Genomic DNA, 13948 nt, shown 5'->3' on the forward strand with positions numbered 1-13948 from the left:
GTTTTCACCTTCCTGCCCAGGCCATTTTTTGCAAATCTGACATGTGTCACTTTGTGTGGTAATAACTTGAAAACGCTTTTACTTATACAGGCTATTCTGAGTTTGTTTTCTCGTCACATATTGTACTTCATGACAGTGGTAAAATTTAGACAAAAAATTTCATTTTTATTTATTAAAAAATACCAAATTTACCAAATGTGGAAAAATTAGCAAATTTCAATTTCTCTACTTTTATAATAGATAGTAATACCTACAAAAATAGTAATTACTTTACATTCGTATACTTCATATGTCTACTTCATGTTTGGATCATTTTGAAAATGAAATTTTATTTTTTTGGGACATTAGAAGGCTTAGAAGTTTAGAAGCAAATCTTAAAATTTTTAGGAACATTTCCAAAACCCAGTTTTTTCAGGACTAGTTCAGTTATGAAGTCACTCTCTGGGGCTTATATATTAGAAACCATCCATAAATCACCCCATTTTAGAAACTACACCCCTCAAGATATTCAAAACAGATTTTACAAACTTTTCTAACCCTTTAGGTGCCCCACGAGAATTAAAGGAAAATGGGAATGAAATTTCAAAACTTCACTTTTTTTAGCAGATTTTAAATTTTAATCTATTTTTTCTGCAACACATCAAGGGATAACAGCCAAACAAAACTCTAAATCTATTACCCTGAATCTGAAGTTTACAGAAACACCCCATGTGTGCTCAAAAACTGATGTATGGGCGCACAGCAGGCTTCAGAGTGAAAGGAGAACCATATGGCTTTTGGAGAGCAGATTTAGCTGGAATGGTAATTGGGAGCTATGTTGCATATGAAGACACCCTGAGGTGGCCCTACAATGGAAACTCCCAAAAATTCCCCCCATTCTGGAAACTACACCCCTCAAGGAATATTTCAACGTGTGTAGTGAGCACTCTGACCCATCAGGCAATTCACAGAATTAGGAAACACTTGGCTGTGAAAAAGAAATAAAAATTTTTCCGGAAAAAGTTTCTTTACACCCACATTTTTCACTTTTACAAGGGGTAACAGGACAAAATGCACCCCACATTTTGTTCCCCATTTCCTCCCGAAAATGCCAACACCCCACATGTGCTAAAAAAAAATATGTATAGGTGCATGGCAGTGTTCAAAAGGGAAGTAGCGCCATAGGGCTTTTGGAGGACAGATTTTGCAGGATTGGCTTTTGGGAGCTATGTCGCATATAAAGACACCCTGAGGTACCCCATGAGTGGAAACCCCCAAAAAGTGACCCCATTTTGGAAACTTCACCCCTCAAGGAATATTTCAAGATGTGTAGTGAGAACTTTGTCCTCAAAGGTGATTCATGGAATTGGCTGTGAAAATGAAAAATTTCTATGTAATCAAGGATGCAGTCTGGCTTCTTGACAGTGGTTGTGGTACCTCGCACTCGGGCAGAACTGGTGTGAGTGTGAATGGTGGTCAGTACAAGGACATCCCTCTTGTCCTTGTACTTAACCGCCAGGATGTTCTCATGGCAGAGAGCCTTAGGCCCCTTTCACATGAGCGAGTTTTCCACGTAGGTGCAATGCGTGACGTAAACGCATTACACCCGCACTGAATCCTGACACATTTATTTCAATGGGTCTGTGTACATGAGCGTTGTTTTTCACGCATCACTTCTGCATTGCGTGAAAATCACAGCATTTTCTATATTCAGCGTTTTTGAAGTGAATGGGGCTGCGTGAAAAATGCATCGCATCCGCACAGTGCGTTTTTCACTGATGGTTGCTAAGAGATGTTGTTTGTAAACCTTCAGTTTTTTATCATGCGCATGAAAAACACATCAAAACGCATTGCACCTGCATGCAAAAAAACTGAACAACTGATCGCAATTGCAGACAAAACTGACTGAACTTGCTTGCAAAATGGTGCAAGTTTCACTGAACGCACCCTGAACGCATCCGGACCTAATCCGTCACGCTCGTGTGAAATAGGCCTTACTGTCGCTTTTTCAGAGTAGTTGCCCTACCAGGGTCTAGGGAGGCCTCTCTGATTTTTTCATACTGTGCCGCAAGCCACAGTACCTCTGGCTTTTAGGGACATGAGTAGGGGTATGCTGGTATAATAGTTATCCACATAGAGGTGGTCACTCTTATCCAGCAGTGGGTACAGTAAGCCCCACACGATCTTCCCAGTAACTCCTAGGACAGGGGGGCATTCAGGGGGTTGTATCCAGGAATCTTTCCCCTCATAACCCAGAACCTGTAGGTGTACCCGGAGGTACTCTCGCACAGCTTGTACATTTTAATTCCGTACCGTGCCTGCTTGCTGGGCAGGTACTGGCAGAATATAATCCTTCCTTTTAAATGTACGAGGGACTCATCTATGCTAATTACTTTTTCTGGGGTAAACACCTCTGTAAATTTGGAGTTGAGGTGCTCCAGGAGGGGCCTGTGCAGTCAATCTGAATTCCAGAGTTTCCCACAAACTCTGGAATTTGGGGCTCATAATCTTCACTAGGCGGTGTGGTCCATAGGGAATCACTGGGGGGGGGCTACTTCATCTCTCCTGGGGCGTCTCCTCGAGGGTCCCTCATCACCGGATAATGATGATGATGAAGGAGTGGAGGAGTAGAGGAATGTGGCATATCCACTGTATATAACTAGCTAGCATTAACTGATTTATAAAAAAAAAAGGCAATAAACCTAAGCAGATGCTGTCAGTAATTGACACTACTGACCGGCGCTCAGCATGTGCAGGACCCACGCAGACTACTTGTGTGTGGGTCCAAAAATGTAACCTAGTACTAACAAAAATATATAGCTAGCTGGATTTATAAAAAACACAAGTGCTAATCAGCAATTGCCAGTCACAGCTCAGGAAGGGACAGGGAATATGGGGATCTGAAACAGCTGCAGATAAACCAAAGATCACTACTGCTGTTCCAGGTGTTGTTCTTCTTCTTAAAGTGAAAAGTAGTGAAAAGCACAGATTTGTGGCGGTACCACAAGTCTCAGCCGACAACCAGCAGCACAGTGGGGAATAAGTCCTCTCTGCGAGCAGTCACCAAGCTGGAATGGCTGCCTGCAGAGAGGAACCAACTATTCTTTCAGCTGCATAGTGCTGCTATTGGCTGGAGTGTTTTTCCAGCCAATCTCAGCGCTGGGTGGGGACATCAGTGTCTGATGTCCCCTCCCTGACCTAGGAGGTGACATGGGCTAATGTAATCCACCCCAATCACCTTTTTCCCAGCCACCAGCAGCACCACAGATTGGCTAATAGTAGTATAGCGCTACCACTGGCTGGGGCAATGCAGGGGGGGGCAGAAAAACTCCTCGTCGCCCTCAGCTAAGATGACTGCCTGCCAATTAGTGCAGCCATCTTATTCCGGTCACCGCGCGATGCAGCGCGGTGACCGGAGTTAACCATGACGTACTATTACGTCAAGATGCTGGAACGCACTGGCTTCCATGACATAATAGTACAAAATGCCCCAGCAAAGCAATGCTTTGCTGAAACAACTATTACAAGTAGGTTACACAAAACATAGACATACACATAAACGGTAATTAAATATACTATGTTAAATAAACCCGGAAAGAGTAAGTAAAAACTCACTCAGTGTACATGAATACACCAACCAACAAGAATAAACTGAGATTAAACGGGTATATCATCAAAAATAAATCCTTTTATTTTATCCTTTGTGTTAACATACCTCCTCAGAAGTAGCCATTTTTTATCTGTTGTCTCATGTCTCGTTTTTATGTGTCATTAATTCAATAAAGGATTTATTTTTGATGATATACCTGTTTCATCTCAGTTTATTCTTGTTGGTTGGTGTTTGCTGAAACAACACAGCTTTCTGGATTATTTTTACCTCACCCACCTGAGCATTCTAGTACTTTACCATACACAGTGTTACATTGGGTAGTTAAAAATTTGCTTTCTAAACCAGACAACTCTGTTAAAATGTGGCTACATGGTGTTATAGAAATGTTACAGCATGTGATGCCTGTCGTGCTTGCTTGTCCCATCTAAGATGCTGTGAGGTGTTGCAGTGAGGTTATTATAAATCATAAAAGATATGCTAGAAAAACTAACCAACATATTGTATATCCTATTTTATTTTCAGTCCTTCTTGCTGCTCTCTTGGGAATGTTGCAAATACTGAGCTCTACAAAGACTTGAAAATTTACAAAAATGTAGGTATTTCATATCACAGCATATCTATTTAAAAATACAAATCAGCTATAAAAATAACAAATTTAATTGTATTTTCCAGCTTGTTGAGCCAGATGGAGTGAAAATTGTCCGCTTCTCTAGTGGCATATTCTACGGCAATATTGAAGGACTCAAGAACGGTATTAAAAAAATTGTAAGTAAAGTCATTGTCCCAGTGTCTTAAGGTGCTTAAGGTGTTGTTCATTGTATACAATTCCCTTTAGTATGGTATCCTGCTGATTGGACGGAACATAGTGACTAGTGTTCCATTTCCCTGCAGCGCCACCACAGGGGAAATGAAGCATTACATGCTACTTGTCAAATCAATGGGCTCAGTCCTCCTGAGTGAGCAGGGGCAGATTAGCTATTGACTCTACAGGGAGAAAGCCTAGTCATTACAAGGCTGCTAACACCCCCACCCCCCAAAAAAAAAAAATCCTATAGTACTCCTGACCTGCGTGTCACTGAAGACCTTTAAACCAGCATACTATGTACTGCTCCTCATCCATACTGATGTTACATTAGCTATATACAATTGTAATAAGAACAGGCACAGTCTACACACAAACCACAACCTCTGCCCTGTAGTATAATATAATAGCGCTTCTCCTATTGATTAATAGGTTTGCATAAAGTGTGACATGTACTACCATAGGGTGTACTACATGTAATACAAGTGCTCCATATATTAGCATAGGACTGTACATATAATTCTACAGCTCCATATCTCACTCTATATATAGCCATGGTGCTACTTAGTATTGGACTATATATGTAATGACTGGGATCCAAATATCTCCATATGACCACAGGGCAGTGTAGAAGATGATGGTGCTCCAAATTTCACTGGAGAGTTGCATATAAGGGTCAGACAGCTCCGTCCTAATGTTTTATGGGTATTTCATTGTAATTTTGCATTAGCCCCACCAACAACCAAAACTACTATGGCTGACAGCTTGATGTCCCCACCTACTTGGGTTGGCCCCACATGCTGCCAATGTAGAGCCACCTATAATATGGGGCTATGTTTAGATTTTTTCCCAATCTGCCCAGAGAGACACTATTTGTAGCTGTTCTCCACTCCAGCTGTATTAATTCAGAGTTGCCTAAAAGGGCTGTTTCACACGAGTGGATGGCGTGCGTGTCATTCAGATCGTGAATGACAACCAAACCCCGCTCCGGACAGCAGAGACATGGAGCATTAACATGATTGGTAATGCTCTTTGCTTCTCTGTGATCTCTTTACTACAAAATCACAGTGAGATAAAGTTGTCACCGTGATTTCGTAGTAAAGAGATCACAGAGAGGCAAAGAGCATTATCAATGATGTTATGTCGGGGCTTGGCTGTCATGCACGCTGCGGATGACACGCATGGCATCCACTAATGTGAAAAAGCCCAAAGGCATTTTTAAATGAGTTTTTTAAGCCAAACAATCCCTTTAAGGGGCACATACTGTCAGAGATGTACTATTTACTATGAAATGTATCTTTTTTGAAGGTTGGATTTGATAGTGTCAGAGTTTTTACTAAAAGGACAAAAGCCTTGAGAAAGATTCATAAACTTATAAAGAAAGGACAGCTGACAACTACAAAGGTGAGTTCGTATTTAAAGATTTTGAACCCCATTCCTGTTTGGAAGCAAGAACAGTTGTTGAGGGTGAGAAAAGTGTGGAGGGGGGGAATAGGGAGAGATCTCTGAATGGTTTCACATATGTACTTTAGCTTATTCAATATAACATGTTCGCCACTATTATATTATATTAGGAATCTAAGTAAGTGGTTAGTATGGTTGAAATTCCGTCAGTACAAAACCTCCAGAGCTGCTCTTCTCTCTGCAACCAAGCAACCACCCTTCATTATCAGGGAAACTAAGGAGCGTGTGATTAAACTTAGTGGTGAGATTTATTAAAAAATTCAGTTTTTATTCATTTTTCTATCTCTAGTGCAGGGAAGGGTATGCCCTTAGAATAGGTGTGGTCAGTATAGGCTATCAGCATCTGATCGGTGGGGGTCCCGGCACCCGTGCTGATCGGCTGTTTGAAGCGGTGACCACGTCCTCTCCCTAGACCAGTGACGTCATGTTCATTGGTCACATGGCCTAGGCTCAGCTCTGTCCCATTCAAGTCAAATAGACGGCGCTGTGCTTGATAAACTGTGGCCTCATCAAACAGCTGATTGGCGGGGCTGTCGGACCTCCATCAATCACATACTGATGACCTATCCTGAGAATAGGTCATCAGTCTAAAACATGCATGCTCAACCTGCGGCCCTCCAGCTGTTGCAAAACTACAACTCCCAGCATTCTCGGACAGCCTACAGCTATCAACCTACAGCAGGGCATTGTGGGAGTTGTAGTTTTACAACAGCTGGAGGACCGCAGGTTGAGCATCCCTGGTCTAAAACACTTGGAAAACCCCTTTAACCATATAAGGCTACTTTCACACTCGCGTTTGGTGCAGATCCGTCATGGATCTGCACAGACTGATCTGTTCAGATAATATAATCGTCTGCATCCGTTCAGGACGGATCAGTTTGTATTATCTTTAACATAGCCAAGACGGATCCGTCATGAACTCCAGTTTTCTGTTGTGCCAGATTGTGTCATAGAAAACGGATCCGTCCCCATTGACTTACATTGTGTGTCAGAACGGATCTATTTGTCTCATTTTCGTCGAGCAGCGTTTTGGTGTCCACCTCCAAAGCGGAATGGAGACTGAACGGAGGCAAACTGATGAATTCTGAGCGGATCCTTTTCTATTCAGAATGCATTAGGGCCAAACTGATCATGTTTTGGACCGCTAGTGAGAGCCCTGAACAGATCTCACAAACGGAAACCAAAACACCAGTGTGAAAGTAGCCTAACTAAGGCCAGATGCATTGCGAATGCATTCAGTGAAAAATGCGTGATTTCGCAAACAAAGTCATTCAGTTTTGTCTGCGATCGCATTCAGTTGTTCAGTTTTTATTGCACGGGTGCAATGCGATTTAATCCGTTTTGCACGCGCGTGATAAAAAACTGAAGGTATACAAACAACATCTCTTAGCAACCATCCGTGAAAAACGCACTGCACCCGCACTTGCTTGCGGATGCGATGCGATTTTCACGCAGCGATTTTCATCGCGGATGCGATGCGATTCACTTCTATGGGGCCAGCGTTGTGTGAAAAATCACTGAATATAGAACATTCTGCGATTTTCACGCATGATGCATAAAAAACAACGCACATGTACACAGCCCCATTGAAATGACTGGTTCCGGATTCCGTGCGTGCGCACTGGCAATACTGGTAATTGTGGTTCAACCATATACAAAGAACATACACAATTTCTTTATAATGCAAAATCCACTTTAAATAGATTGCGCTGACCAGATAGTGTTGTGTTAACTTCCGTCATAACAGTTTCAAGTATCCCAAAATCCAAAAAGCTGTGTCATAACAGATAGTCTAAATGGCCTTCATGGACTTTGTAATACTAAGTATGCATGTTTAGGGCATCTATCAGCAGATTTGTACCTATGACTCTGGCTGACCTGTTGCATGTGAGCTTGGCAGCTGAAGGCATCTGTGTTGACACTGAACTGTTTGATCCAAAGAACTTGTTGTTGCCTCTATACTGCCTCCGCTCTACCAGAGCGAAACCCCACAAAGCATACAAAAGTCTTGGTATGCCAAAACATTAAGATTTCCCTTTACTGGAAATAAGGGGCCTAGGCCACCCCCTGAAAAACAATCCCACAACATTATCTCTCCTCCACCAAACTCCTGGCTATCATCAAACCCAGACTCATCCATCAGACTGCCAGATATGCTTGGTTATGTTAGGTTTGCATGTAGCTGCTCGACCATGGAAACCCCTGCCATGAATTTCCCAGTGCACAGATTTTGTGCTGATGTTAATGCCAGAGGAGTTTTGGAACTCTTGAGTTATTGAGTCAGCAGAGTGTTGACAACTTTTATGCACCATGCACCTCAGCACTTGATGACCTCACTCTAATGTTATGTGATCTGCCACTTCATAGGTGAGTAGCCGTGGTTCTGTTACATCTGCGGCCCCAGGCCACTACTGCTCTGCTCACCTCTCCTTGCAACCCAAATACGGCTCACGGCTCCTCTTGTCTCCTTCTCTCTGGCAGGTCTGGATGCCAGGCTTGCTGTGTCGCTCCATGCAGGCGTTGGCCTGCTTGCCAGCACGGCCTCACATGCGCTTCCACCAGCTGTTTAAGGCCAGCACATGTGCACCCAAATCTTCACCAGCCAATGGCTGGCAACCTGAAACAGGCAGTGGTCAGTAAAGGGGGCAGATAAATAGTTTATAGCTCTTAACAGACTCTAGAAAGCTAGAGAGACCTAGCAAGGTCTTTAGAGACCAAATTGCTCAGGACAAGAAAGTGAGGTCAGCAGCACAGTTATATAGGAGGACTGATGTGCTCATTAGTCAAGCAGCTGAGCTCAGGATCAAGGAATTAACTTCTGCAGTGCTGCAGAGAAAAGTCTTTCTAATAAACACACAGGAATAGGCCTTGCAGCCTGCAGAACACAGGAGTCTGGTGGCCAGGCAGAAGCTAGGTGAGTCATGCGATTGCCGTGCCAACCCCAGTTAGAGGGATGGTGGCAGGCAAGATGCGCCACCATGACACAACCCTGCTGTACTTTCCAGCATGCTAATATCCTGAAGAGGAATCCTTACTGTTGTCTGCACACGTACCGACTTTCTGCCCATTTGCTAGATTCTGACCCTCGCTGCCTTACCTGACCTCCGTATGGACCAATCTCTGCCTGCCTTGATCTCAGACCGCTTACCATATAGCACAAATCTGTGTGCTCTAACCTCAGCCTATCCCTGATTAAAATTTTGTTTGACCATTGGTGTTTCTGACCCTAGTGGGTTAGCTGTCAATTAGACAGCAGCCTGCTGGTTCCCCTGAAGTGAAGTTCATATTCCTCTACCAGGGGAATGCACTTAGGATAGGCCCAAAGCCAAATTTGTTCAGTTAACCAAGAGGTTTCACACTCACTGCACTAACAGATTCATGAAGACTTCCACTTTGCAATACCACTTACAATTGAACGTGGAATATCTAGGAGAGAAATAATTTCACAAACTGACTTGAAGTAACAGGGGTATCATATGACAGTATCACGCTTTAATTCAGTTGTCTCTTTAGAACAACTTATTCCTTGACAAATGTCTGTAAAGTCAGAATTTTTTTTACACCTGTGGCAATGGGACTGAATGAAACACCTAAATTCAGTGATTAAGAAGTGTGTCCCAATACTTTTTTCCATATAGTGTATCCAATCCCTGCAGTCATACCAGAAAAATTTGAGCAGTTCCCATATACACTAACATCATTGGATTCCACATAAATTGTTATAGCAACGTAGAACTGACTACATACCAGCCCAAACAAGTAGAGGACATTCATGAAATCTATAACCAACATGTCTGCTTTCAATCTACACTGTGTTTGCAAAGTACATTGCATTCTCTTTTGGCCCCAATATTGTCAAAGGTGACTTATGGTTTGACCGCTGTGCTGGGTGCTTTTAATGTGAATTCAGCATAGCAGCAAATAATGACCAAAAGCTTAAATGTTATTTTTTTATATTGGGGGACAAATATTTTAATCATCATCATCAATCAATGGTCATACTGAAAGAGGAAAGAACACATTGTCTATGTCTTTTTCAGAATGGTATAATCACCCCAGTGGGTATAGACAACTTGGGATATGACTCACAAGATGACCCTGAAGATCCTCAAGGACCCGAGAATGATGGCATTCAAACAAAAGAAGTTGAGATTCAAGTAGACTGGAACTCAGAGTTGCCCGTTAAAGTTTCTGTCCCAAAAGTGACCATCCACAGCGTTATTTTTGATTTCAGCCAAATAACTTTCCTTGATGTGGTGGCCGTGAAAGTCCTTAAGCTGGTAATTTCATATAATGTGTATTATAACTGTGAATTCAATTATCAGAACATTGAAAATGTGTAATGTCATCACCTTAATGTACGTATTTTCTCCCACAGATATTTAAAGAATTTAGGAGGATTGATGTAGATCCTTACATTGCTGCTTGTGACGGTAAATATAAACAATAAAGTGGTTCTCTGCTTTGGACAATCCCTACTTGTTAGAAGGGCCCCTTGAAAATAAGTTGAACACAAAATCTACCCTTTTACGACTCCTATTCCCAGAAATCAGCTGTCATCTGTGAGAAAAACTGTGTTCAATTTCTCTGCAGGGCAATCAAAGGAGAAATTAAGCATTACACAGTTCTCATTCAAATCAATGGGTTGTCTGTGTAATGCAAGACAGGACAGGTCCTCTTGAGTGAGATGCTCCTTGGAACTGCTCTTTCCAGTGGCCAAGAGATAAGAATCATAAGCAAGGGAGCACCTTTATTAAATCAATGCATAAAAATGGCTTTTCTAAATTAGGATAAAACATTGAAAGGGTTAATCCCAAGAAAAGTATGTATCACCTGTCAATAGAATAGGCAAAAATGTTGGCTCGATTATGAGAACAAGGAGGCCCAAGTACCCTTTTTAAATGGAGCTGTAGTGTGCATGCCAGTCCATTGCTCCCTTCCCATCTATTGGACTTAACAATGCTGTCTACTTCGGTCGTATAGATGTGAATTGACCAATAAGCACACTAATGCTCCAGTCTGAGAGGAGACTCAGAGAACCCATCAGTTGGGCCTCGTGGAATCAGACACATCCTCTATCCCGTGGGTAGGTGATAAATACTTTATATGGGATAACCCCTTTAATTGGAAAATCCTGAAATGAATCACTGGGAAATTTGGTATCAGGTGTAGAATCTGTGACAATTCTATTAATACCAAATAGATGAAACTGCTGCCAGCCCAGGATGTGTAGTGTCCATCAGTCTCCTTTTAGTCTACACAACCATGGGCCACAAGCAAATGAAAAGTATGTAGGGAATGATAAGTGATCTACCAATCATAAATGGCAAAATTATCCATTGATGAGCAGTCAGACTACTGTAATTGATATGACCATGGTGACAATGGGCTTCGACAAATGGAAATCCACTGTAAAAATATTAGGTTACTAATCACACTGCTTGTAATGGCAGCAGAAATGCTATAGTGGTCTGAAGAGCCCGGTGATTTGGAAGTAGTCACATCTTTCATTTCTGCAGATAACATGTTTAAGAAAATGGAGGACTGCTCTTTCTTTGATGACACAATCAAGAGTGATGTCTTTTTCCTCACGGTTCATGATGCTGTCTTACAAATAGAACATACACAGAAATCCAAGAATGGAAATGATCCTATACTAGAGAAGGTATGAAAAACATGGGATGGAGAGCTGAAAATTATGCTGGGGCAATTTAACAATAAGTGTTTTCAGGGCTGTGAAATCTGGTGGATTTTGTCATTTAGCCACTGCCTTAAAATGTTCCCCCTCCCCCTCAGATTTCACTAATGATGGATTCGAAAACTCCATTTGAACATCTGTTTATGGATCCAGCATACCAGGAGCTACAAGAACCAGACGAGGTGAGAAGAAATATATTTACTTATAATAATGTTAGAATCTTACCAAAATAATTTTTGCATATTAAATTAAAATGTGATACAGCGACTGACACCAAACAAATTACCTGGGTAATTAACAACTGAAAGCAAACATCTGTGATAACTGGAGAGTTTTACCCTCTCTTTTATTTAGAAGATTTCCCATCCGCTGGCCCAAAAGTAGCGCATTTTAGAAGGTGCTGTCTAGTGGACACATTCCTTTTTACAGACAGATGGTCAGGTACCTGCCCCCTGTACTCTTCATATCTAAGTTATGATCTAAGCCACAGTTCACTTTTATTTGGAAATGCAATGGCTTTCAGGACACTTAGTATTTCTATCCCCACTGAAGAAGGCAATATTGTTCTTTGGGTATCTAAGATAATGAACTTATGGACTCTGTTTCCTTGACAGGCAATGAGAGCGTTGGCATTTTGAAGAAAATAAAGAATGCTGCTGTAACTAATTCATCACATATCTGGACTGAATTTTTATTAATATTAATTCAACTTTTGCTAACAATAAAATCAGACCTAACATTGCTTACAATGATCAGACCTACAAAGTAAGCCACACTTGTCTTGCCTTTCCAGAAGGTCCTGAGCAATTCAAAGTCCACAAATTAGGACAGATCTATTCAGGCTTGTGCCATGTTATTCTGTAAACATAAGATGTATGAACTTACAGCTGCAGGTTACTATGCACTAGAAAATCTTATAAATCCTCAAAGAGTTTTAGAAGTAGTTGCTTAGACCTACTAATCAGTACATGTGTGCTTGCTCTCCTGTTAGTTAATAAACTATATCAAACCTTTAGGACAGAACCTGGTGCTGCTCACTACATCTACTTAAAGAGGTATTCCGAATTTTATGATTACAATTATTTGTTTATAGAACAGACAATAATACAATTCTCTAACATATACAGTGCTGCCCATAATTATTCATACCCCATGGCAAATTTTGACTTAAGTTACTTTTTTTCAGCCAGCAAGTAATTTTTTTACGGGAAAGGACATGGGTGTCTGCCAAAAGATAATAAGACGATGTACAAGAGGCATTATTGTGGAAAAAAAAAAATTCTCAGCTTTTATTTACATTTGAGCAAAAAATACAAGATGTTCCTCACTTTGGAAAATCTCAGAGGACGTGGTCCGAAGCCAAAAGTGACACCTGTGCTGGCCAGGAGGATAGTTAGAGAGGTGAAAAAGAATCCAAGGATCACCACCAAGGCCATCCTGGTGAATCTGGGCTCTGCTGGAGGCAATGTTTCAAGGCAGACAATCCAACGGATACTGCACACTGCAGACCAAGGAGGACGCCACCTCTCCAGATAAGGCACACAACAGCTTGCATGGCCTTTGCAAAAGCTCATCTGGACAAATGAGAAGACTTCTGGTTTTCTGTGTTATGGTCAGATAAAACAAAAATTGGATTGTTTGGTCACAATTATGTTTCCTTCATTTGGCGTAAAAAAGGAGAAGCCTTCAACCCAAAGAACACCATCCCTACTGTCAAACATTGTGGTGGGAACCTAATGCTTTGGGAGTGTATTTCAGCCAATGGACCAGGGAACATAATCACAGTAAACGGCACCATGAAAAAAGAGCAATACATGAGGATTCTCGAAGACAACATCAGGCAGTCTGCAGAGAAACTTGGCCTTGGGCACCAGTGGACATTTCAGCATGACAATGACCCAAAACACACAGCAAAAGTGGTGAAGAAATGGTTAGCAGACAACAACATTAACGTTTTGGAGTGGCCCAGCCAGAGTCCAGACTTGAATCCAATTGAGAATCTGTGGAGGGAGCTAAAGATCAGGGTGATGGCAAGAAGACCCTCCAACCTGAAAGATTTGGAGCTCATTGCTAAAGATGAATAGGCAAAAATACCTGTGGAGACCTGCAAAAAGCTGGTCTGCAATTATAGGAAGCATTTGATTGCTGTAATAGCCAATAAAGGCTTTTCTATTGATTATTGAGAAGGGTATGAATAATTTTGGACTGGACACTTTTTGCTCAAATGTAAATAAAAGCTTAGAATTATTTTTTTTTCCACAATAATGCCTCTTGTACATCGTCTTGTTGTTTTTTGGGAGACACCTATGTCATTTCCCGTCAAAAAAATTACTTGCTGGTTGAATAAAAGTAACTTTAAAGAGGACCTTTCACTACAGCATAAACTAAAAACTAA

The 13948-nt window shown here is 41.5% G+C and overlaps 1 protein-coding gene across 1 annotated transcript in view; it reads left to right on the forward strand.

The window, feature by feature from the left end:
- Positions 1 to 12581, forward strand: part of LOC122940880 (pendrin-like) — a 139948-nt gene extending 127367 nt beyond the window's left edge. Inside the window, exons 13-20 of the mRNA XM_044297758.1 lie at positions 4112 to 4181; positions 4262 to 4354; positions 5700 to 5795; positions 9896 to 10135; positions 10234 to 10288; positions 11375 to 11520; positions 11652 to 11735; positions 12168 to 12581. Of these exons, the coding sequence (XP_044153693.1) occupies positions 4112 to 4181; positions 4262 to 4354; positions 5700 to 5795; positions 9896 to 10135; positions 10234 to 10288; positions 11375 to 11520; positions 11652 to 11735; positions 12168 to 12191 (808 nt within the window). The 3' untranslated portion in view covers positions 12192 to 12581. The remainder of the gene's footprint in view (positions 1 to 4111; positions 4182 to 4261; positions 4355 to 5699; positions 5796 to 9895; positions 10136 to 10233; positions 10289 to 11374; positions 11521 to 11651; positions 11736 to 12167) is intronic.
- Positions 12582 to 13948: the final 1367 nt, after the last annotated feature.

Source organism: Bufo gargarizans, chromosome 6, assembly GCF_014858855.1.
Source record: "Bufo gargarizans isolate SCDJY-AF-19 chromosome 6, ASM1485885v1, whole genome shotgun sequence".
In the NCBI taxonomy this organism is placed as follows: Eukaryota; Metazoa; Chordata; class Amphibia; order Anura; family Bufonidae; genus Bufo; species Bufo gargarizans.